Source organism: Siphateles boraxobius, unplaced genomic scaffold (assembly GCF_051911475.1).
Source record: "Siphateles boraxobius isolate OS27281-9 unplaced genomic scaffold, OSU_SipBor_1 293, whole genome shotgun sequence".
Lineage (NCBI taxonomy): Eukaryota > Metazoa > Chordata > Actinopteri > Cypriniformes > Leuciscidae > Siphateles > Siphateles boraxobius.
Genome location: NW_027508912.1, coordinates 122,124 through 147,500, shown reverse-complemented (window position 1 = coordinate 147,500; position 25,377 = coordinate 122,124). Strand labels below are relative to the sequence as shown.

The following is a 25,377-nucleotide window of genomic DNA, read 5'->3' as shown; positions in this document are numbered from 1 at the left end:
ACACGGCCTGGATCCGGCAGGCTGCGGGAAAACCTCGGGATAAACAAAGACACTAAAATTAGCGTGGATGCCATTCTTCTTATGATGTAACGAGTACATCAGGATTTAAGGGAAGTGTTCCCAGTTCCGGCTGACCTAATCTAAGCAGCCTAATATTGAATTATAGAAGTCTATAGAGTGTTATGTGAATGCTAGGTCAAAGAGATGTGTTTTTAGTTTAGCTTTGAACTGACAGACTGTGTCTGCTTCCCGGACAATGTTAGGAAGATTGTTCCAAAGTTTTGGTGCTAAATAGGAAAAGGATCTACCGCCAGCAGTCGATTTAGATATTCTAGGTATTATCAACTGGCCAGAACTTTGAGATCGCAATAGACGTGAAGGACTATAATGCGTTAAGAGCTCGTTCAAGTACTGGGGAGCTAAACGATTTAGTGCTTTGTAAGTAATCAGCATTATTTTAAAATTTATACGATGTTTAATAGGGAGCCAATACAGTGTTGACAGAACCGGGCTAATATGGTCGTATTTCCTGGTTCTGGTAAGAACTCTAGCGGCTGCGTTTTGGACCAGCTGTAGTTTGTTTATTAAGCGTGCAGGGCAACCACCCAGTAGAGCATTACAATAATCTAGCCTTGATGTCATGAACGCATAAATTAGTTGTTCCGCATTTGTCAATGAGAGCATATGACGTAATTTAGATATATTTTTAAGATGGAAAAATGCGGTTTTACAGACACTAGACACGTGACTTTCAAATGAAAGATTGGTATCAAAGAGCACACCCAGGTTCCTAACTGACGACGAAGACTTAATAGAGCAGCCATCAAGTGTTAGACGGTATTCTAGGTTATTATTTTTGTCCAATAATTAGAATCTCTGTTTTTTCAGAATTTAGTAGTAGGAAATTACTAGTCATCCAATTTTTTATATCAACTATGCATTCCGATAATTTTGTGAATTGGTGAGTTTCGTTTTCGTTTGGAAGAAATATAGAGCTGAGTATCATCAGCATAACAGTGAAAGCTAATTCCATGTTTCCTAATGATATCTCCTAAAGGTAGCATGTACAGAGTGAACAGCAGCGGTCCTAGTACTGAGCCTTGTGGTACGCCATACTGAACTTGTGATCGATAAGACATCTCTTCATTTACTGCTACAAACTGATAGCGGTCAGATAAATATGATTTAAACCATGCTAATGCAATTCCACTAATGCCAAAATAGTTTTTTAGTCTATTTAAGAGAATGTTGTGGTCAATGGTGTCAAATGCAGCACTAAGATCAAGTAACACTAATAGAGAGATACAACCATGATCGGATGATAAGAGCAAATCATTTTTGACTCTAATGAGAGCTGGAAATCCTCGCAGATATCATTTCTTTCAAGAAAGGAACACAGTTGTGAGGATACTGCTTTTTCTAATATCTTTGATAGAAAAGGTAGATTTGAGATCGGCCTGTAATTGACTAATTCTGTAGGATCAAGTTGCGTTTTTTTAACAAGCGGTTTAATCATAGCCAGCTTAAAGGTTTTTGGTACTTATCCTAGAGACAAAGACGAATTAATGATGTTAAGAAGAGGATCTATGACTTCCGGAAGCATCTCTTTCAATAGTTTAGTTGGTATAGGGTCTAACATACATGTTGTCGATTTAGATGAATTAACGAGTTTGCAAAATCCTTCCTCTCCTATGGCAATGAATGAATCAAATTTTACCTCAGGGAGACTATAATGCACTCCCTGATGTGATGCTGTAGTAGACGGTTGCATAGTTATAATTTTGTCCCTAATATTATCAATCTTATAAGTGAAGAAGTTCATAAAGTCATTACTGCTGTGTTTCTTGGAAACTTCTGGACTTGAAGCTTTCTTTTTCGTTAGTGTAGCCACTTTTTCAAACAAATACCTAGGATTATGTTTATTTTCTTCTAATAGGGTTGAAAAATAAGCAGATCTAGCAGCTTTTAAAGCCTCTCTGTAAGCAATCGAGCTCTCCTTCCATGAAATCCGAAATACCTCTAGTTTTGTTTTCTTCCAGTTGCGCTCCATTTTTCTGGCTGCTCTCTTAAGGGCCCGGGTGTGCTCGTTGTACCACGGCGTTGGATTATTTTCTTTAATCTTCTTTAAGCGCAACGGAGCAACTGTGTCTAAAGTGCTGGAAAGGAGAGAGTTAAAAGTTTCTGTTGCAATATCAAGTTCTTCTAAGCTATTTGGGATGCTGAGATGATGAAACTGATTAGGAAGATTAATGATAAAGCAATCTTTAGTGGCAGAAGTGATAGGTCTAACATACTTGTAACACGGAGTTGGCTTTGCAGTCTTGGCTAAATGTAATTTACATGAGACTAGATAATGATCTGAGATGTCGTCGCTCTGCTGCAGAATTTCAACAGCTTCAACATTGATTCCATGTGATAATATTAGATCTAGAGTATGATTAGGACAATGAGTAGGTCCTGACACGTGTTGTCTAACTCCAATAGAGTTAAGAATGTCTTTATATGCCAATCCCATTGCATCTTTTCCATTATCTACATGTATATTAAAATCACCAACAATTAGGACTTTATCTGCAGTCAATACTAATTCTGATAGAAAGTCAGCAAATTCTTTGATAAAATCTTTATGGTGCCCTGGTGGCCTGTATACAGTTGCCAGCAGAATTCTCAAACTTGATTTATCGTTTACATTATATATTTTTACATTAAGCACCAACACTTCAAAAGAAGTATATTTAAAACTAGATTTTTTAGTGGTTTTGAAAATATTACTATAAATTACAGCAACACCTCCCCCTTTGCCTTTCAGGCGAGGTTCATGTTTATAACAGTAATCATGAGGGGTGGACTCATTTAAAGTAATGTAATCGTCTGGTTTTAGCCAGGTTTCTGTCATACACAGCACATCTAGGTTATAATCTGAAATCATATCATTAACTATGAGCGCTTTTGAAGTAAGGGATCGGATATTTAGCAACCCAAGCTTTATCGTTTGCTCATCTGTATTATATATATTTTTTATTTGTTGAATATCAATTACATTTTTAACCTTAGATCGGTTTGGAAGTTTTTTGGATTTCCAAATTCGGGGAACAGACACAGTCTCTATATGATGATATCTAGGTGAAAGAGGCTTTATGTGATGGGATTTATCTGACCTTGGTGTCGCGAGGCCGCTAGCAGACGGTCGGTTTAGCCAGTTTGTCTGCTTCCTGACCTGAGCCCCAGATTGTCATGTTTTGTCTCTAAGACTATGAGCCAAATTACTAGAGAGAAGAGCAGCACCATCCCAGGAGGGATGAATACCATATCTTTTCAACAGGTCTGGTTTGCCCCAAAAACTTTTCCAATTGTCTATGAATTCTATATTATTTTGCGGACACCACTTAGACAGCCAGCCATTGAGTGATGACAATCTGCTAACTATCTCATCACTCCTTCGAACAGGAAGGGGGCCAGAGCAAATTACAGTGCCTGACATCGTACTTGCGAGTTCAAACACCTCTTCAATATTAATTTTGGTGATCTCCGACTGGCGGAGTCGAACATCATTAGTGCCGACGTGAATAACAATCTAGAGAATTTACGATTAGCATTAGCCAGCACTTTTAAATTTGCTTTGATGTCAGGCGCTCTGGCTTCCGGCAAACATGTGACTATGTTGGCTGGTGTCCCTATTTTCACGTTCCGTGTGATTGAATCAACAATTACCAGGGCACAATCAACAGAATTCTCAGTGAGTGGGGCAAATCGATTTGTTATGGTAATCAGAACGGAAGAGTGGTTTTTTGATCCGCGAATAGAGCGATCCCTCACCGTCACCCATCTGCCTGGCTGCACAGACAATAATTCAGCCGGAACCGAATCATGTAAAGAGTTCAGTATGCTAGGCGCATCCAAAATAGTATCTAAAGCTCTAGCACACTTACTATCCTCAATTAAAGTTGCGTGTTTCTAATTCTGAAATCTTCTCCGTCAGCCTGACTGTCTCCTTGCATTTATCACATATAAACCCTATATTGCCGACGGGGAAGGCTATGCTAAACATGTAACATGAAGTGCAGGTGACAATAACAGGACAATACATTACTCACCGTGATTGTTGACTGATTCTTACTCACCTGGGCTTTTTATGAACTCAGAGGCACGGGCGCGCGAGAGAAAAATAAATAAATAACTGAGCTGCCGGGTGACGCGTTAACAGGCTAGTGAGTTACTAGCGTGTTGTGCTAACAATAACGGAAGCTAGCGATGTCAGGTTAATCTGAGATGTTGTCTAAGCTGTATTTAGTAGTATAAACAACTAGAAATGGTAGTAAATGATGGTTCAAAACAGAAAGAAATACAAAGCTAATACGAGGTTTAGACGGAGCTTACAGCCTCGAAGCAAACAAAACACAGCAGGCAGCTAGGCAGACAGGAGCAATCGATCAGGATCCGTGCTCCATCGATCATGGAGCAATCGATTGTCCAGCGTAAACTGAATGTCACAATCTGTCCTTTAGGATAAACTTGTACATTTTGTTCATTAACACCTATAATGAGTGGGGAGCAGGGACATTGTCTGCCGCCTTTCTCGGGGTCACGGTGTTCATAAGGTGGTTATGTTTCACTCGATTTTTTTATTATTATTATTATTATTTTTTTACCATTACTTTTCCTTTTTTAGTGGATGCTCTGTTAGGGGGTTATTTGTTGTGTTTGGGAAAATTGGGTGTTCTTGTGGGTTGTGGCAACCAGGGTGGGCGGGTATTTCTCCCTTTAAAGATTCTATATGGCTGTTACGCATTCTCTTTATTGTTCTATGCCCAGTTAATTGTTTTCTTGGCTTCTTTGTTATTTTATAGCTAATTTATGGTTTCAGAAACGCTTCACATAGTCAAATGGGCTGAATGGCCCCATTAAACGTACTGCATGTCTGGATTATTTTCATAGGCAGCAGGTTGATTTGGCATTTATCTAAGAATCACATTTAAGAAAGTCAGATGTTCAGAGGTTTTCTAACAAATTTTATTTTGTTGCCGCTTCATCTTCACTGGATAGTAAATCGAGGGGTACTCTGGTCGTGTTAAAACGCAAACTTTCATTTAATATTCTAGAAAGATACAGCTTTGAAGGAGGCAGAGTATCAAACATTAAAACAGTTATCGCGGGTAAGAATTTTGCATTTATTTCAATTTATGCTCCTCCTCATTTTGATCCCAAATTTTTTTCTGCTCTCACTACAACATTACTACGCATTCAAGATTGTTTTCTTATCATCGGTGCAGATATGAACGCGGTAGTTGATGTCTCTCTTGATCGTTCTTGTGTGCAGAATTATTCAGGGTCATCTTTATCATCTATTGAATTATGTAAATTTATGTCTGATCTTAGTCTAATAGATATAACGCATTTTTTATCCCGCAAAAAGACAGTACACCCTTTACTCGGCCAGTCATAAAAGCTATTCTAGATTGGATTAAATTCTTATATCTCAGGCTGCACACTCAGTAGTACACAGTGTTGATATAAAGTCATGCCCTTTATCTGATCATAATGTGGTCTCATCTAAAAATTTTCTCGTGTCTGCACCTACTAGAGCACCTCGTTGGCGTTTTAATACCACACTGCTACAAAATAAAGATTTCTGTGCAATGCTCAAAAAGGATTTGAGATGGTTTATAGATATAAATACTGGTTCGGTGGATGATCCCCGCTTTCTCTGGGACGCCATTAAAAGTTGCATACAGTCGTCTTCTATATCTTTTGCTTTCCAATTAAATAAATCTAGATTGAAGGAAATAGGTACTCTCGAGGCTAAAATAAATATATACACATATTATACACGTGACCAGCGGTATGGACATACCGTGCGCAACATTGTCTTTGGATGCTGAGAAAGCCTTTGACCGGCTTGAATGGCATTACCTTTGGTCAGTTTTGGAACGCCTTGGTTTAGGCAGAAATTATTTTAATATGATTAAAGTATTATATGCCAATGCTTCCGCTGTGGTTATGACAGGGGGCATCACCTCTCCAAAGTTCTCTATATTACGTGGAACTCGTCAGGGATGCCCTCTCTCTCCACTTTTGTTTGCACTCTCTCTTGAACCTCTTGCACAGAAAATTCGTCAGCATTCCTTGGTTAGCCCTATAATGTTTAGTAACACTTCTCATAGAATTTCATTATATGCAGATGACATTTTTATATTTTAGTGATACAGCTGAGTCTATTCATCATATTTTGTCAGTATTTAACAATTTTAGCCAATTTTCTGGGTATAAGATTAATTGGAGCAAATCTTCATTGATGCATTTAAACAATTCATCCTCTAATTCTGTTTTACCTTCTTCTATACCGATAGTAATCAGCTTTAGATATTTTGGTGTGGACATATTTCCGTCACTACACACAACAGCTCTGAAAAATTTCCAGGGCATATACAGTCGTGTAGAGACGGACTTGACTCATTGGTCATCACTTCCACTATCTTTACAAGCTCGAATTTCTGTCATCAAAATGGATATTTTGCCTCGCATAAATTTTTTTTCTGCTATGATACCTCTGCCACCACCTACAGGTCCTTCTCAAAAAATTAGCATATTGTGATAAAGTTCATTATTTTCCATAATGTAATGATAAAAATTAAACTTTCATATATTTTAGATTCATTGCACACCAACTGAAATATTTCAGGTCTTTTATTGTTTTAATACTGATGATTTTGGCATACAGCTCATGAAAACCCCAAATTCCTGTCTCAAAAAATTAGCATATTTCATCCGACCAATAAAAGAAGTGTTTTTAATACAAAAAAAAAAAAAGTCAACCTTCAAATAATTAAGTTCAGTTATGCACTCAATAGTCAATACTTGGTCGGGAATCCTTTTGCAGAAATGACTGCTTCAATGCGGCGTGGCATTGAGGCAATCAGCCTGTGGCACTGCTGAGGTGTTATGGAGGCCCAGGATGCTTCGATAGCGGCCTTAAGCTCATCCAGAGTGTTGGGTCTTGCGTCTCTCAACTTTCTCTTCTCAATATCCCACAGATTCTTTATGGGGTTCAGGTCAGGAGAGTTGGCAGGCCAATTGAGCACAGTAATACCATGGTCAGTAAACCATTTACCAGTGGTTTTGGCACTGTGAGTAGGTGCCAGGTCGTGCTGAAAAATGAAATCTTCATCTCCAAAAAGCTTTTCAGCAGATGGAAGCATGAAGTGCTCCAAAATCTCCTGATAGCTAGCTGCATTGACCCTGCCCTTGATAAAACACAGTGGACCAACACCAGCAGCTGACATGGCACCCCAGACCATCACTGACTGTGGGTACTTGACACTGGACTTCAGGCATTTTGGCATTTCCTTCTCCCCAGTCTTCCTCCAGACTCTGGCACCTTGATTTCCGAATGACATGCAAAACTGAGCAACAGTCCAGTGCTGCTTCTCTGTAGCCCAGGTCAGGCGCTTCTGCCGCTGTTTCAGGTTCAAAAGTGGCTTGACCTGGGGAATGCGGCACCTGTAGCCCATTTCCTGCACACGCCTGTGCACGGTGGCTCTGGATGTTTCTACTCCAGACTCAGTCCACTGCTTCCGCAGGTCCCCCAAGGTCTGGAATCGGTCCTTCTCCACAATCTTCCTCAGGGTCCGGTCATCTCTTCTCGTTGTGCAGCGTTTTTTGCCACACTTTTTCCTTCCCACAGACTTCCCACTGAGGTGCCTTGATACAGTACTCTGGGAACAGCCTATTTGTTCAGAAATTTCTTTCTGTGTCTTACCCTCTTGCTTGAGGGTGTGAATGAAGGCCTTCTGGACAGCAGTCAGGTCGGCAGTCTTACCCATGATTGCGGTTTTGAGTAATGAAACAGGCTGGGAGTTTTTAAAAGCCTCAGGAATCTTTTGCAGATGTTTAGAGTTAATTAGTTGATTCAGATGATTAGGTTAATAGCTCGTTTAGAGACCCTTTTCATGATATGCTAATTTTTTGAGACAGGAATTTGGGGTTTTCATGAGCTGTATGCCAAAATCATCAGTATTAAAACAATAAAAGACCTGAAATATTTCAGTTGGTGTGCAATGAATCTAAAATATATGAAAGTTTAATTTTTATCATTACATTATGGAAAATAATGAACTTTATCACAATATGCTAATTTTTTGAGAAGGACCTGTATAGATTTTTGGTCTAAATTGCAAAAATTGGTTTCTAAATTCATATGGAACGGCAAGTCCCCCGTATAAAGTATTTGACGCTGCAGCGTTGCAAGGAGGCCGGCGGACTTGCATTACCGGACTTTAGGCTTTATCCTTGGTCTTTTACATTGCGTCCTCTTAAAGTTTGGTTGAATCTTGGCTCTGTTGTATCTTGGCAACCGATTGAATTTAATCTAGCTTTACCTTATAAGCTACTGGATTTGATTTATTGCAATATTCCGTTAAAGAGTGCGAAAGCTCACCCGCGATAACCATAAATGGCATTCTCATTCTCCATTATTTCATAATCACAGTCTTCTATCGGGCAATAAGCCTTTTTTCCCCCCAGACTGGAGTGATAGAGGGATTCATGTTTTGGCTGATGTTTGGGGGGACAATGGTTTACGCATGTTTAATGACCTACGTGCAGAATATAATTTACCAGGCACTTCATTTTTCTTTTATCTGCGTCTGAGATCTGCCAAGCACGCATACGGGGTTCCTTGGGGTTCTAGTATTCCCAGTCTTACTCTGCATAAGTCGCTTACTTCATCTGGAAACACAAGGGGGGTGGTTTCGTCATTGTACCTGTTGTTTTTGGAAGCTTCTTATAAAAGGTTACCGATGGTGGACATTTGGCACAGAGATATTTATGGGACTGATTCAGAGAACAGTATTGAAATATGTTGGGACTCAATATGGGGCACCTCAAACACTATGGGCTTTCCAAAAACCCTAATCATCAATTGATTCATTTCAAGATGATTCATAGGATGTATCTCACTCCCAGGAAGCGTCATTTAAAGGTATTGTAGGTAGAAATCCCCAAAAATACTTTTTTCCAATTTTTTTCAAACTGTCTTTATATATCAATGCATAATTAAAATGTAAGTACTCTGGAAAATAAATTATAAAAAATCGAGTGTCTGTAGTTCTCTCAGGACTGTAATAAACACAGCTCATTATTCCATTCGGGACGAAAGAAATGATTGGCTGGGGCGACTGTCACTCTCCCTCGCTACCATGGATACCACCTCTGCTGATACAGGAGGAGCCCAAATGCGCGCACCCGTTTGAAAAGGAACGGAAGCTAGTAATAAACAATTATGGCAGAGAAAGAACAGTCACAATTCTCAGTAACGTTACCTGCATATAGAGGCAGCGAAGTCAAACGAGTTAAAAAAAGGAAGACAGTATTTGAAAAGGCTATGAACAAAAAGTCTTTGGATAAATAAAGAAATCATAAGAGAGTCGGCGTGGCTTTCCAGCGTCGGCTACTACTGAGTGATCTCAAGGGGCTGAAAAGTGACTCCATGATGGCTTTATTTCTGCTGGACAGGTAATCTTGCTGTTTTCATTTTGATGGCATTTATTTTTTCATGAAGCATGTATCACTAGCACACCTAACTACCTAATATTAGCTACCTAACGTTACGTAGCATAACTAACGGTACTGGCTTAGCTATGACAGTGTAACTTTGGTGTCGACTAGTATAACGTTACTGTTAGTGAGCCAGGGTTGAGACGATAAATAAGCAATAGGCCTATCTGCAGTCGAAAGCTGTTTTATTTAATTTCGCCGAATCTAACTTTAGGTTAAAAAGTTTAGGGGATCTATTTTTATACCTAGCTTTACCCTCTGCCTAAACTGTGTTCCTATTTTCACCGTGAACTCTACCTACTCCGTTTTTTCACGTTTGGTTTGTTGTTATATGCTCTACATATGTTTACATATGTCTTTATGTTGTATCTGTAGGTGCTATACAATATATGTTGTGTGTGTGTGTGTTATATTATCTTGGGTCTGCAATGCAGTTGTGAGAAGGTGTTTGAGTGTATGTAATTCAGTTTATCTGTAAACAATCTTATGTTATGAATCTTACAAATTCACCTTCATCACAGTGTAACTGATAGTAACGGCAAACGTGTATCAATGAAGCTATTTATAGCTTTGCCTTATATTGAGTTTGATTCCGTTACGAGCTAGTAAAATATTTTAAACTTTACAAGTATCGTTATGCGAGCTGGATAGTGAGTACTAACAGCCATGTTAATTGTTTATATTCATACTGATAAAGTTAGTTATTTTATTACTTGTGATTCTGACATGATGTCACTACATCTGGTAAAGCTGGTAAACGCGTCCGACTCTTCCAGCTGAGCGAATGGCCGGGATCGCGCGTTCATTTGTTTTGGGGGCGTGGCTTTGGAAGGAGCCGAGTAGGGAGGGAGTGGGAGTTAATGGAATAATGAGCTGTGTTTATTGTAGTCCTAAGAGGACTACAGACACTCGATTTTTATAATTTCTTTTCCAGAGTACTTACATTTTAATTATGCATTGATATATAAAGACAGTTTAAACAAATTTTGACAAAAAGTATTTTTGTGGATTTCTACCTACAATACCTTTAATGAAGCTTTCCACCTCTCCTAAATGTGACTTGTGCTCTAATGGATGCATAGGAACATATATGCACATGTTTTGGGATTGCCCTGAAGTCAATGAGTTTTGGAGACAGGTTTCCATTACGTTAAAAGACATTTTGGAGTTGGAGATATCATGCTGTCCGAGGCTTTTGCTTCTAAATGATGACTCCTCTTATACTCTCTCTTTAACTCAGAAAAAGTCACTTTTTTGTGGACTTACTGCTGCTAAGAAAATGCTTGCCTTACGCTGGAAACCCCCACATTCTATAGCGTGGACTCACTGGATACACTCTTTCTTGGACATTGCGAACATGGAGCTCTCAGTGGCAAGATTACATGAAGTTTCTCAGGAGAATATTTCATCATGGTCAGGTGTCATTTCAAAAATTAAGGAGCGTCTTTAAGATCTATATCTCATGTTTTCATTTTTATTTATTGTATTTGGAGTTTGATCTGCACTGCTCTTAAACTATGTTTGCTGTGGATGTACTCTTGGGAGATGGGGGGGGGGGGACTTGGTCGCCTTGGGAATTTGGGAGGGAAAAAAGAAATAGAATATGTTCAGAATGATGTTTATGTCTACTTTTGTTTCTGTACAATAACATTCTCTGACTCAATAAAAATTTGATCAAAAAAAAAAGTCTCCACAACGGCGATAGATTGAAGCGCGCGTCCGAGTGAAGACTGCGCGAGCCACAGAGAACACTGTATCCGTGACACCGATCGCCGCGGCAACGAGCGCTCAGCTTGAGTTCAAAAACAAAACATTTTAGAGCTAGATCTCTTATTTAATAGCGAATTAAATGGCAACGCATTGTGTTGTTAGAGTTCTATTTATTTAATTTGCTACAGTTGCTGCAAACACACTTTATATTATTTAACTGTTTACTTTTGAAGAAAATACTTGAAGTAGCCTACAGAATGTCTACCAGACCAGTTGTCTGACATTGGGAGTTTGATTTATTTAATTAAGAATAAGACTACAGAGCTAAACACACTTGGAAGTACAGGTTGTTTACTTGACCAGTTGTCTCAGGTTGAGAGAGTTTGATTTAATTAGAGTTAAATACACTTCATATGGTGTAACTGTTTACTATCTTACAAAGATAATACTTGAAGTGCAGGATAAACCTCTCGCTGTCTGTGGACGTGCAATAAATATCGAAAGTTATGTACAAACACCTGTTCTACTCATTTCAACTGACTTGTGAAAACTGCAAAAAAAAATCCTAATTCTTTGACATATAGCAACTTTTTTTTAACAATAACACATTAGTTACTTTCCCTGGTAACAAGTTACTTTTATTATACAGTAATTCAGTTACTAACTCAGTTACTTTTTGGAACAAGTAGTGAGTAACTATAACTAATTACTTTTTTAAAGTAACGTTCCCAGCACTGCTTATAACACAGCATTTCAACACATAAATAATTATGGAGACAAGAGATATTGATTTCAGATGAATTTTTTATTTTTTTAATCTTACCTGTTTGTATCTTATAATCCAACATTGTTCAAAACAAAAGTCACAAAATGGCAGCCGCTGCGTTCGTATGAAACGCTAGTCCACGATACTGGATGGCATAATTAAATAACTGTACACACAATATTGATTTGACTGAGTTTTAATAATTTATTAGCTCACCAAATGCAAAACGTTCCCAAAGAAAAAAGGACTCTGTTGGTAGATTCTCACCACTTCTGACCGGGAGCGACACACACACACACACACACACACACACCTCACCGATTCAGAGATTCTCTGATCCATCGCCTGCCAATAACAATCCGGCTCAGATCTTTATTCCTGCATCTCACACTGATTACGAGAAACTGAGTGTTTGTTCACCATCTAATGATGATCGACAATATTCACTTCTCCTGTGACTGATCATAATGTTCTGACTCATCAGTGCATGTGCAGTTAAATACACTCTGTGTGTGTGTGTGTGTGTGTGTGTGTGTGTGTGTGTGTGTGTGTGTGTGTGTGTGTGTGTGTGTGTGTGTGTGTGTGTGTGTATGTTTTCAGAGCTGTGTGTGATGGCAGAGATGGAAGACTTGAGCGCATCTGTGGATGTTCAGGACGTTTATACAAAGGTGAAGTGTAAAGTGGGAAGCTTCCACATAGATCACTACAGAAACAGGTGAGTGGAACACATACAACATACACACACACACACACACACAACACATGCTTACACACACACACACATACATACTCTCGCACAAAACTCACTCTCTCACACACACTCACTCACACTCACTCTCACACACACACACACACACACACACACACACACACACACACACACACACACACACACACACACACACACACACACACACACACACACACACAACTCACTCATACACTCACACTCTCACACACACACACTCACACAACACACACTCACACAACACACACACACACTCACACAACACATCACACACACACACACATACACACACTCACTCTCACTCACACACTCACACAACACACACTCACTCAACTCACACACACACACACTCACACAACACACACTCACACACACACATACGCACACTCACACACTCACACTCACTGGTGTATTATGATGTGTTTGGGAGCAGAGAGAAGCGTGTGGATCAGCGAGTCGTCTCTCTGTACAGTGTCAGCGGTGTTTCTTCACCCAGAGCGCGTGTGTGTGTGTTGTGTGTGTGTGTTGTGTGTGTTGTGTGTGTTGTAGGCCTGCAGAGGGTTGGCTCTGTGACGGAGTGATCCTGCAGTGCAAGGAGTCGCCTGTGGTGAGACCTGCAGCGCCGGTGCTTTAACCTGAGCTCACACACACACGCAGCTTTACTCTGAGCTCGCTCACACACATACACATACATACACACACACATACACAGCTTTACTCTGAGCTCGCTCACACACATACACATACATACACACACACATACACAGCTTTACTCTGAGCTCGCTCACACACATACACATACATACACACACACACACACTTTACTCTGAGCTCGCTCACACACATACACATACATACACACACACACACACACACACACACACACACACACACACTGACACACACACACACACACACACACACACACACACACACACACACACACACACACACACACACACACACACAGCTGCTCACTGTCCCACATCAGCAATCTCCATCTCTCACAATGATCCAAATACATGCAGCCCTCACAGAGAACACTCCCATGATGCACTGCTGGTTCATCTGGGAATATTTCTTAAGGAAAATAATCTCTCAACCAATGCTGTAAACTATAAAGGGAAACGTGTCCGTACATGTCTGTAATATTAAAGGTTAAAGTTAACAACAGAGCCCAACTTTTATTGCTATTTATTTTAAGATATAATAATCAGCAATCAACTTTAAGTTTTATATAAACACTTTCATCTCATGTAAGGCATTTTCTATATGATATATTTATGTTTTTACTCAAATTCATTGTTAAAATATAAATATTTAAACAGTGGCTGTCATAAATGGATTTATCCAAACATAATTAAATATTGAATATGTAATCTAGTGCATATATGTATCAGAACGCTACTCTCTAAAGTTATTTATAACTCTCTATCGAGTTTATGGTCACTGAATGTCTGACGTTACGTGACATTATTGGTTTTACTGACGTGTTTCTGCGGTTGAAACACTGATTGATGGATTACAGACATGATTGATTTCAGTTGTTCTGAATCTTTCAACTTTCCTTCTGATGTTCATTGATGTTGATTTGCTGCTGTAACTAGTAGTAAAGAGGAAGAGATGATCGGTTCATCTGTCACACACACACACACACACACATTCACTGACTAAATTTACTGATGAAACTGACAGAATTTGAAAGATGAAACTTTGTTTCATATCAAAAGTATCAAAGCACAAAGATTACTGTGATTATGGGATGGCAGGAGCTTCAGATAATGATGTTTATAGAAGTTTTGTTCAACTGAAAACAGCAAAGACTAAAAGATTTAAGAATTAATATCGTTTTTTTAAAATGAAGATTGATTAAAACCAGGGAATCAATATCAATATTCTCGCTGGGTTTCGATTGGTCCTGATGTTGGACAGAGAGTGTGTGTGAGAGTGTGTTCTCTTGTGTTCAGTCCTGTGGTGATTTCTCTTCTCTCTGCTCCCAGAATCCTTTTCAACAGCGTCCAATCAAGCAGCCAGCCAATCATAACTCTGACTTCTGCCTGTGTTTCTGTGTTGTGTTCCTCTGGTGTGTGTGCAGTGCTGAAGAGAGCTTGTGTAGTGGGGTCGTCCTCTCTTGCACTGAAAAGCTGAACAGACGCACGGTTCTGCTGCGACCGCTCAGCAAGCAGGAGCATTTCAGCCATTTCAGCTTCTGTCCACCTGTAAGAGCCGCTGCCTCTGATTCACACACACACTGCCTCTGATTCACACACACACTGCCTCTGATTCACACACACTGCCTCTGATTCACACACGCTGCTTCTAGATGCTTCTTCTGCCGCGCCGCCAGCAACACTCCTGTTAATCTTCTGTAGAGACACGCTCGCTTTATATGATTAACACATTTAAATTATGCTTTTTTACATATAAAGTTTGATCGGTGAACATAAACAGAAGCTCAATCACATGTGACGTGAGATCAGACCTCATTGGTTCTTGAGATTCCGTTTAGCATATTTGAGTCGTTGATCAGTCCGATGCTGGATGACAAAATTACATTTTAGAGCACTAGACGGGTTTGTCATTTTGGACACAACCATAGTATTTTTCTAGGACATCCGTTACATATCAGATACAGTGCCAAAGTCTCAGACACTTCAGTTCAGCATGTATTATTGTTTAAAACATACACTATATTGCCAAAAATATTGGGACACCCCTCCACATCATTGAATTCAGGTGTTCCAATCACTTCCTTTGCCACATTTGTATGAAATCAAAAACCAAGGCCACCCAATAAGTCCATTCGTGAAACTTCTTCACTACTAAATATTCCACGGTCAACTGTTATTGGTATTATAACAAAGTGAAAGCAATGGGGAACTTCAGCCACGAAGTGTTTGGCCGCGTAAAACCCCAGAGCGGGTCAGCGCATGCTGAGGCTCACAGTGCGCAGAAGTCGCCAACTTTCTGCAGAGTCAAGAGCTACAGTCCTCCAAACTTCTGTGGCTAATCCTTCAGATTAGCGCAAGGACAGTGCGTAGAGCTTCATGGAATGGGTTTCCATATGGCATATCATGCTTCTCTCTCTGCCAATCCGATGGACGAGTCTGGGTTTGGCGGTTGTTAGGAGAACGGTACTTGCCTGACTGCATTGTGCAAAGTGTGGTGGAGGGGGGATTATGGTGTGGGGTTGTTTGGTGGAGGGGGGATTATGGTGTGGGGTTGTTTGATGGAGGGGGGATTATGGTGTGGGGTTGTTTGGTGGAGGGGGGATTATGGTGTGGGGTTGTTTGGTGGAGGGGGGATTATGGTGTGGGGTTGTTTGGTGGAGGGGGGATTATGGTGTGGGGTTGTTCTTCAGGGCTTGGCCTCTTAGTTCCAGTGAAAGGAACTCTTAATGCTTCAGCATACTAAGACATTTTGGACAATTTCATGCTCCCAACTTTGTGTGAAGAGTCTCTGGATGTTCCTGTTCCAGCATGACTGCGCATCAGTGCACAAAGCAGGACCATAAACACACGATGAGGAGTTTGGTGTGGAGGAACTGGACTGACTGCACAGAGTCCTGAACTCAACCCGATAGAACAGCTTTGGGATGAATTACAGTGTAGACTGAGAGCCAGGGCTTCTCGTCCAACCTCAGTGCCGAACCTCACTAATGAGCTTCTAGAAGAATGCTAAAAAATTATCTTAAACACACTCCTAACCTTTGGGGAAAGCCGTCCCAGAAGAGTTGAAGCTGTTATTGCGGCAAAGGGTGAAGCAACTCCATATTAAATACTACGGATTAACAATGAGATGTCATTAAAGCTCATGTGCATGTAAAGGTAGATGTCCCAAAACTTTTGGCAATATAGTGTATTTGTTTAAAGAGGTTTGTGATTGAATTAATACAAGCTTCGTCGACTCGTGAGCCGGTTGAGTTTGTGAAGTGTTGCTAGCAGCGCTGCAGTCGTGTCTCTCTCTGATTACGCAATGATGTTGCTCATGCTCACTATGTTCTTATGCTGCTTTGAGTTTGTGTGATTGTAGCTTTTTAGTGTTGATCGCTCGAGTCTGAACCGCGACTGACCTCTGATCTCTGGTGTCCGGCAGACAGCGGCGAAGGCTCTGGAGGTCTCGCACCAGCAGCACGGGTTCCTCTCGGTGACCTACACGCAGGCCGTGACCCGGAACGTGCGGCACAAGCTGACGGCGCGGCAGGAGCGAGTGTCTCAGAGGCTGAGCGAGGACGGGACCGACGGGTCGCCGCAGTACCTGCACGAGATCCTGCTCACGGCGCAACCCTTCGACCTGGTGCTGTCCTGCCCCCTGCTGGTGAGGCTGGCGCAGGTCTTCCACGTGTCCCCCCCCCCGCCGCTGCGTCCCGTCAGAGAGAGCGTCTCCGCCGGACACCCGATGACGGGACACTCACTGTCCTCCAGCAGCCTCCCGCTCATCTACCTCAACACCAGCGTGATCCGGGTGTTCTGCCCTCTGGAGGACACGACCAGCAGCACACGTGAGTCTCACTCTATCACACACTCACATACTCACACACTGATGAGGAGGAGGAGGAGGAGAGTGATGATGATGTGTGTTTGTGTTCAGATTCACAGATGAAGCACAGGAAGGAAGACACGGTTGTGTTGAAGATTGGATCTGTGAGCGTCGCTCCTCAGGCTGATAATCCACTGCCGCGCTCCGTACTGCGCAAAGACATCTACCAGTGAGTCTGTCTATCTCTCGGTATCTATCTGTCTGTCTGTCTGTCTGTCTCTCTCTCTCTCTGTCTGTCTCTCTTTCTGTCTATCTTTCTGTATCTGTCTGTCTGTCTGTCTCTCTTCCTGTCTGTCTGTCTGTCTGTCTGTCTCTCTGTATCTGTCTTTCTGTCTGTCTGTCTCTCTGTCTCTCTCTTTGTCTGTCTCTCTGTGTGAATGTGTGTGTGTGTGTGTGTGAGAGAGAGAGAGAGAGAGAGAGAGAGAGTGTGTGTGTGTGTGTGTGTGTGTGAGTGTGTGTGTGAGAGGGAGAGAGAGAGAGAATAGTTGTGGTCTCTCTGATGCTATTCTGAGATGCTCCCACTGTGAGAATCACAACCACAACACTTAAATTCACACTTTTACACACACACACACACACACACACACACACACACACACACACACACACACACACACACACACACACACACACACACACACACACACAAACATCTTTTGGCTGAAAGTGCAAGAAAACTACAAGGAAAGCGGCATTAACAGAACTAATGATCTTTTACTCGAATTTACAAGATTATGCTTTTAAGAGTGAAGCATTTCTAATGGAAGTGCAGAATAGATATTTCTCAGCTGGTGGATGTTGGAACAAGTGGGTTGGTTATGGTTAACTAGGGTTAGGGTTAATTATTCACGTTCATTAAACCCCTGGGGTAGGCGGTCACGCCAGCGCGATCACCTTGCTTTTTTATTATCAGTGCGAAAGAGACTCAAATAACTCAGCAGATTTTTGTCATACAAGCAAGTGTTATACATCATTCAAAACTGTTAAGTGTCTACTTTATTTGTGTACACTCATAATAAAAACAAAATGTTCATTTTTTCGTAAAATAAAGATAAAATAACTGTAACTCAGTGAATACTTGCCACATACATGAGAGTAGTAGTGGGAAGTTCAGGTAATTTTACTGACTCGGATCTTTGAGTCTCGTTCAGCAAAATGAACGAATCTTTTTTCGAGTCATTTCGCTCATTTCAGCATAATATAATTAAAATGGCATGTTAAATATCCCAACACATCTAGTACTTACGAAAATGTTTAATTTTGTAAAAAGAATAAAAATAAACTATAGGGTAATGCAGCCAAAGCCAAATTATAAGAAACCGAAATGTTTTATTAATTGATTAGTTGTTGGGTCTTAAGTTCAGGCTATTGCAGTCTGATTCTGTTAGTTCACCTCACCTCCTGATCCGAGACGTTCTTTCCTTTGCAACTTCATATTTATCAGGTTAGTTCTCCTCGACGTTAGTTGTCGACTCGTCAGTGTCTGAGTCGGATCTGACCGTGCCGTGTGTGATACAGCAGGGCCGGAAACAGAAATGATTAGTTCATCTTTCGAGTCTCGAGTTCGGGTTCGGACTGGTCCGAGTCTTTCGTTCTTCCTGTCAGTCCATAGAGGCTATGCTGTCAGTACCGTAAAGAGAAATGATTTCGGAAAGAGAAATGAGAAATCATTTCTCTTTCCGGTACTGAAAGAATAGCATGACTGTGTAACACAATGTTGCGAAAGCATCAACATATTATATATATATAAATAATAAAACAAACAAACAAACAAATAAAATATGTAACATTGTAAATAGATAGATAAATAAAAAAAATCTGTCTTAATAGATGATTAAATACAGAAAAACAGTGGGTCACTCTAGAGAATTAGCGGTCTCTGGCGTTTTGAATAGCTAGCACATATTTAGCCGCTAGTCCAGGTGTACTATCATCTTCTCCGAGTAAGAAGGACATTTTTTCAGTGTCACTCAGTTCATAGAATGACGGAATCAAGGTTTCAAATTTGGGCAGAAAAGTTTCTCTTATATCGGTATATTTAGTACATATGAGCAGAAAGTGTTCCTCATCCTCTATGTGCTGTAGATCACAGTGTATACAGATCCTCTGCTCTCTCTCTCTCTCCATGTTTGTCTATGTCTACCTCTCTCTATCTCTAGATCATGGTCACTTAATCTGTATTTGGAGAGGATTTGTCTTTCTTTAAAATGTTTAATACATAGATAACTGGACAATTTAGTGGTTCTATTGAGGGTCGAGTAACATTGGAGTTTATTCTGGAGGTCAAAACTTGCTTTTAGTGACTCATCATGAGTGTCTTTTAGATGTGTGTGTATTTCTTTAACAATAGTTTTGGGTCTGTAGCTGTGGTCAGCGGGGGGTGTAGTCTGATGGAGGAGGTGAAGAGCGAGTGTGTTTAGAGGAGGAGGTTCTGCTGAGGTTTCATTGGCGAGGAGGGCTTTATATTGGACTGACTCTGGATCAGACTGATGGAGGTGATGCCAGAACTGAACGCATCTCTTCTGGATCTCGATGTTCAGCGGGTACAAACCTAGCTCAGTCCTGCAGGCTCACACTTGGCATGTGTGTCACACACACACACACACACACACACACACACACACACACACACACACACACACACACACACACACACACACACACACACACACACACACACACACTCTAGCTCAGCCCTGCAGACACACACACACACACACACACACACACTAGCTCAGCCCTGCAGGCGGCAGTGGATGTGTTTCTATGAACCCCTAAAATATTTTTGACAATTTCCCATTGTAATTTTTCTACTGCTGTTTTATCCCAATTTTTTAAATTTTGTACTGGTCCCCAAATTTCACATCCATATAAAATAATTGGTTTTATTATTTAATTATATATTTTTTATCCAGGTTTTAATGGGTAATTTTAAGTGGCCACATCGTGATTTTATAGCATAAAAAGCCCTCCGAGCCTTTTCACTCAGTGTTTTAACAGCCAGACCGAAGCGTCCCGAAGCGCTGATGTCGATGCCCAGATAGCTAGTGCTGTGCTACACACACACACACACACACACACACACACACACACACACACACTGATAGCTATAGCTAGTGCTGTGCTGCAGGACCTGGCCTCACACACACACACACACACACACACACAGATAGCTATAGCTAGTGCTGTGCTGCAGGACCTGGCCTCACACACACACACACACACACACACACAGATAGCTATAGCTAGTGCTGTGCTGCACACACACACACGCACACACACACACACACACACACACACACACACACACACACACACACACACACACACACACACTGATAGCTATAGCTAGTGCTGTGCTGCAGGACCTGGCCTCACACACACACACACACACACACACACACACACACACACACACACACACACACACACACTGATAGCTATAGCTAGTGCTGTGCTGCACACACACACACACACACACACACACACACACACACACACACACACACACACACATAGCTATAGCTAGAGCTGTGCTGCAGGACCTGGCCTTTATACAGGAACTGGTGTTTGTGTCCCTGAGATCTGTTCTTCTTCTGGAACACCATGACTCTGGTTTTGTCCAGATTGACGGTCAGGGCCCAGTCGTGACAGTACTGTTCCAGCAGGGACAGGCTCTGCTGAAGGCCCTCAGGTGTGCGGGACAGCAGGACCAGATCATCCGCGTACAGCAGACATCTGACCTCTGACCCCTGACCCTTGACCTGTGTGTGCTGTAGAGTGAGGCCGGGGACAGTAGAGCTCTCCAGCGCTGATGCCAGATCATTGATGTAGATGTTGAATAGAGTCGGACTCAGACTGCAGCCCTGCCTCACTCCAGGGCCCTGCTGGAAGAACACACACACACACACACACACACACACACCCATCACTCCACGCGCTTCTGTGGTTCCTGATTTTCACCGCACTTTTGCTGTTGCTGTACAGAGATTTGATAATATCAAACGTTTTTCCGCCAATGCCAATTTGTAGGATTTTGTATAGTAGACCATCATGCCAAATTGAGTCGAATGCTTTTTTAAAGTCTACAAAACATGCAAATATTTTCCTTTGTTTGTCCTTGATGTTTTTGGTGATGAGTGTGTGTAGAGAATAGATGTGATCGGATGTGCGGTGTTTTGGTAGAAAGCCAATTTGTGCTTTATTTAAAATGTTGTGTGATGAAATGTGTGAGACAATGCGTGTGTTTATGATCCTGCAGAACAGTTTTCCTAAAGCACTGCCCACACTTATGCCGCGATAACTAATGGGGTCGAATCGATCTCCTTTCTTGAATATGGGGGTGATGATTCCTTCAGACCAGATCTCAGGGACGCTTCCGGACCAGAACACCAGATTAAATATAAGCATTTCATTACTAATGTGATCTTGTCCACATACTTTCTTTAATTTAAGATTTTTAATGTGTTCTAATATTTCAGATATTGTTATAGATTTATCTAATGGATTTTGATAATTTTTAATTGTTTTCTCCAAGTCTTCTAATGTTTTCTGTATTTTACTCTGAGGTTGGTTAAGGTCCGCTGGTGCAATTTTTCGATACAAATTTTCAAAGTAAGATTTCCAAATTGTGCCATTCTGGAGTGACATCTCTAATTTGGGTTTTCCAAGTTTTTTATATAGGTTCCAGAAAGTGTTTTGATCTACCGAATTCAATTTCATCAATTTTGGATTTAAAATATTTTTCTCTTTTGTTCCACAAAAGTCTTTTATAATTTTGCAGACAGTCTGAATAAGAAAGCCGTAATGTCTGGCTGGACGGGTCTTTGTGCTTTTTGTTAGAGAGTCTCCTCAGCTCTTTTCTGAACCCTGCACATTCATCATCGAACCACACATCCTTTCTCATTCTCTGTTGATCTGTTTTATGTTTGCTTTGCAGTTTAATGTTAGATAGAGTCATCAATGTTTTGAATATGTAATTTAAGTTTTTTGTTGCTAAATTTATTCCATTAATATCTAAAGTGAAATCAGTGGACATAAATTCATCCAGCATTTTTAATATTGTAGGACTGTTCATATTTTCTTTGAATTGATCCGAGTTGGATTGATTCCATTTGAGTTTAGGTTTCAAAGGAAACAGTTTTTCAGAATCAAGTGGAGAAGTTTTAGTTATATCACATGAGGGTTTCAGATAAAGCACAGTTTGGCAGTGATCGGAGATCGGGAGCTGAGGTCTGACTGTGAAGGCATTAATAAAGCTCTGGTCAATATCTGTTATTGAATAATCAACCACACTGGTTCCTAATCTGGAGCAGTAAGTGAATCTACCTAAAGTATCTCCACGAGTCCTGCCATTGATGATGTAGAGACCTAAACCTTTACAGAGTTTTAACATTTGTTTTCCATTAATATTCACTGAGTTATCATAGCTGTTTCTTGGTGTGATATTCAATGAGGAATGAAACGTGGTGTCATTGAGGATGTGGTCATTATCTACAGTATTTACATAATCAATTTCTCGCCCTGTTCTGGCGTTTAAGTCTCCGCAGACGAGGACATTTCCTCTGGACTGAAAGTGTAAGATGTCAGCCTGTAATGTTGGAAAGCTGTCCTCTTCGTAATAGGGAGAGTCATGAGGGGGAATATAGACGGCACAGAGGTAAAGACTGGATTGTGAAATTATGGATTTCACTTCAAGCCAAATAAATGATTTTCCACTTTTAGCAATTTTAATCGAATGTTTTAGATCATCTTTGTGCCATATAAGTATTCCACCTGAGTCTCGGCCACATTTTATTTTAGAGTTTTTTAATGAAGGAACCATAATTTCCTTGTATCCTATTGGACACTGTAAAGTCTCATTACTACGACACCACGTCTCATGAAAGATACAGATGTCCATATCAGTTACACTGCTGAGTAAGTCTTGGTCTGCAGTCTTATTACCAAACATAGAAGAGTGCAGACCTTGTATATTCCAACTACTGATTTTAAAAGATTTCATGGGTTCTTCTATAATGTGTGTGTGTATATGTGTGTGTGCGTGTGTTATGCAGGTTATGTCCTCAGTCTGGAGCCGATGATGTTCAGCTGATGTCTTATCTGGTTGAGTTCAGCGACTGCAGGGTTCTGGGGTTGTTGAGCGGCCGTTGCGTAGCTCCTGTGTTGTGATGGAGGTCCGGGGGCCAGTATGGGCTCTGCTGGAGGACGAGGGCTTCTCGGTGTTGTGTAGCTCCTGTGTCGTGATGGAGGGCCGGGGGCCGGTCTGGGCTCTGCTGGAGGACGAGGGCTTCTCGGTGTTGTGTAGCTCCTGTGTCTTGATGGAGGGCCGGGGGCCGGTCTGGGCTCTGCTGGAGGACGAGGGCTTCTCTGTGTTGTGTAGCTCCTGTGTCGTGATGGAGGGCCGGGGGCCGGTCTGGGATCTGCTGGAGGACGAGGGCTTCTTGGTGTTGTGTAGCTCCTGTGTTGTGATGGAGGGCCGGGGGCCGGTCTGGGCTCTGCTGGAGGACGAGGGCTTCTCGGTGTTGTGTAGCTCCTGTGTCATGATGGAGGGCCGGGGCCGGTCTGGGCTCTGCTGGAGGACGAGGGCTTCTCTGTGTTGTGTAGCTCCTGTGTCGTGATGGAGGGCCGGGGGCCGGTCTGGGCTCTGCTGGAGGACGAGGGCTTCTCTGTGTTGTGTAGCTCTTGTGTTGTGATGGAGGTCCGGGGCCGGTCTGGGCCCCGCCGGAGGACGAGGGCTTCTCGGTCTTGTGTAGCTCTTGTGTTGTGATGGAGGTCCGAGGGCTGGTCTGGGCTCTGCTGGAGGACGAGGGCTTCTCAGTCTTGTGTAGCTCTTGTGATGTGATGGAGGTCCGGGGGCCGGTCTGGGCCCCGCCAGAGGACGAGGGCTTCTCTGTGGGTGAGAGCTTCTCTTGTCGTGGAAGTTTCTGCTCTTTCTTGCTGTGTTTCCAAGGGCTGTGCTTTTCAGCACTCTGGCGAAGACTTTCACTCCTTGCTTATTGAGATGTATGTGGTCATACATATGATGAGGCTGTATGTCTTTGTGATGGGCGAGATGAACATTGGGAATAAGTGCGCAGCTTCTGGAGAGTTCCGCATTATTCCCGTGGATCACGGGCAAGGGCACGTCGGTGCGTGGCAGCAGTGTGGACAGAGTTATTCTAGCCTCTGGGAAACGTTGTGTGGCTCTGATCGCCACCTCTCTCATCACAGGAGCCACACGACCCATCATGGCCCTCAAATCATTTTGTCCCTGTGTGGATTATTATGTGCTTGTAGTTTTCATGTTTACTCTCAGACAGGATCTGAAAAGCACTTCTTGTGTTTGAACACCAGATTTTCTTGGCTCTCATGTTTGGTAATAGGAGTTTCTCACTGACATATTTACCATTCGAGTCAGTCAGGATAAGAGCGTGTGTCTCTCCCGGGTCCTGTGCAGCGGAGCTGTGGATCTGTGAAGCTGGATCAGTCGAGCAGTGAGGCTCTTCCACTGGTAGCTGTTCAGGTCGAGGATTCTCCATGAGCATCTCTGGACGAATCAAGGGTTTAGCAGAATGTGTAGGTGCTGAAACAGAATTGAGTCTTTCTTTTAGGTCAGTGATGAGTTCATCTTTGGTGTGAAGAACTGACTTTAAGGCAGAGAGCTCCTCCTGCATTTCTTTTCTAACGTCTGTTAGTTGTCTTCCTAAAGTGGATTTTACTTCCCTCAGTTTTTCGTTAGTTTGTTGAAGTTCTGTTGACATTTCTTCTCTGTGTCTCTGCAGATATTCAACTTCTTGTTTTAAGTTCTTTATGTCGATTGTCGCTTGTTCCATGTTGATGTCTTTCAGGTGGGACAGTATTAACTCTTTTATCTCCACTACTTCTACTTCCAGAAGTGAAAAATTGTCTTTCATTCTTGACATTGGAGATGGGATCGCAGTTGCTGAAGTCACTGTCTTCTTCTGGACTGATTTTCCAGGGGAGGCATCAATGTTCATATTCTTGTCCGCTTCATCAGACAGGTGTGGTGATGGCGCAGTGGATAAGACACATGCCTTTGGTGTGAGAGACCCGGGTTTGA

At 41.7% G+C, this 25,377-nt stretch overlaps 1 protein-coding gene across 1 annotated transcript in view; it reads left to right on the top strand.

Annotated features, from left to right (window-relative positions):
• vps13b (vacuolar protein sorting 13 homolog B) overlaps positions 1-25,377 on the top strand; it is a 220,879-nt gene that overhangs the window by 137,082 nt on the left and 58,420 nt on the right. The window contains exons 24-27 of the mRNA XM_077246996.1: positions 12,629-12,743; positions 14,872-14,995; positions 16,872-17,277; positions 17,367-17,484. Of these exons, the coding sequence (XP_077103111.1) occupies positions 12,629-12,743; positions 14,872-14,995; positions 16,872-17,277; positions 17,367-17,484 (763 nt within the window). The remainder of the gene's footprint in view (positions 1-12,628; positions 12,744-14,871; positions 14,996-16,871; positions 17,278-17,366; positions 17,485-25,377) is intronic.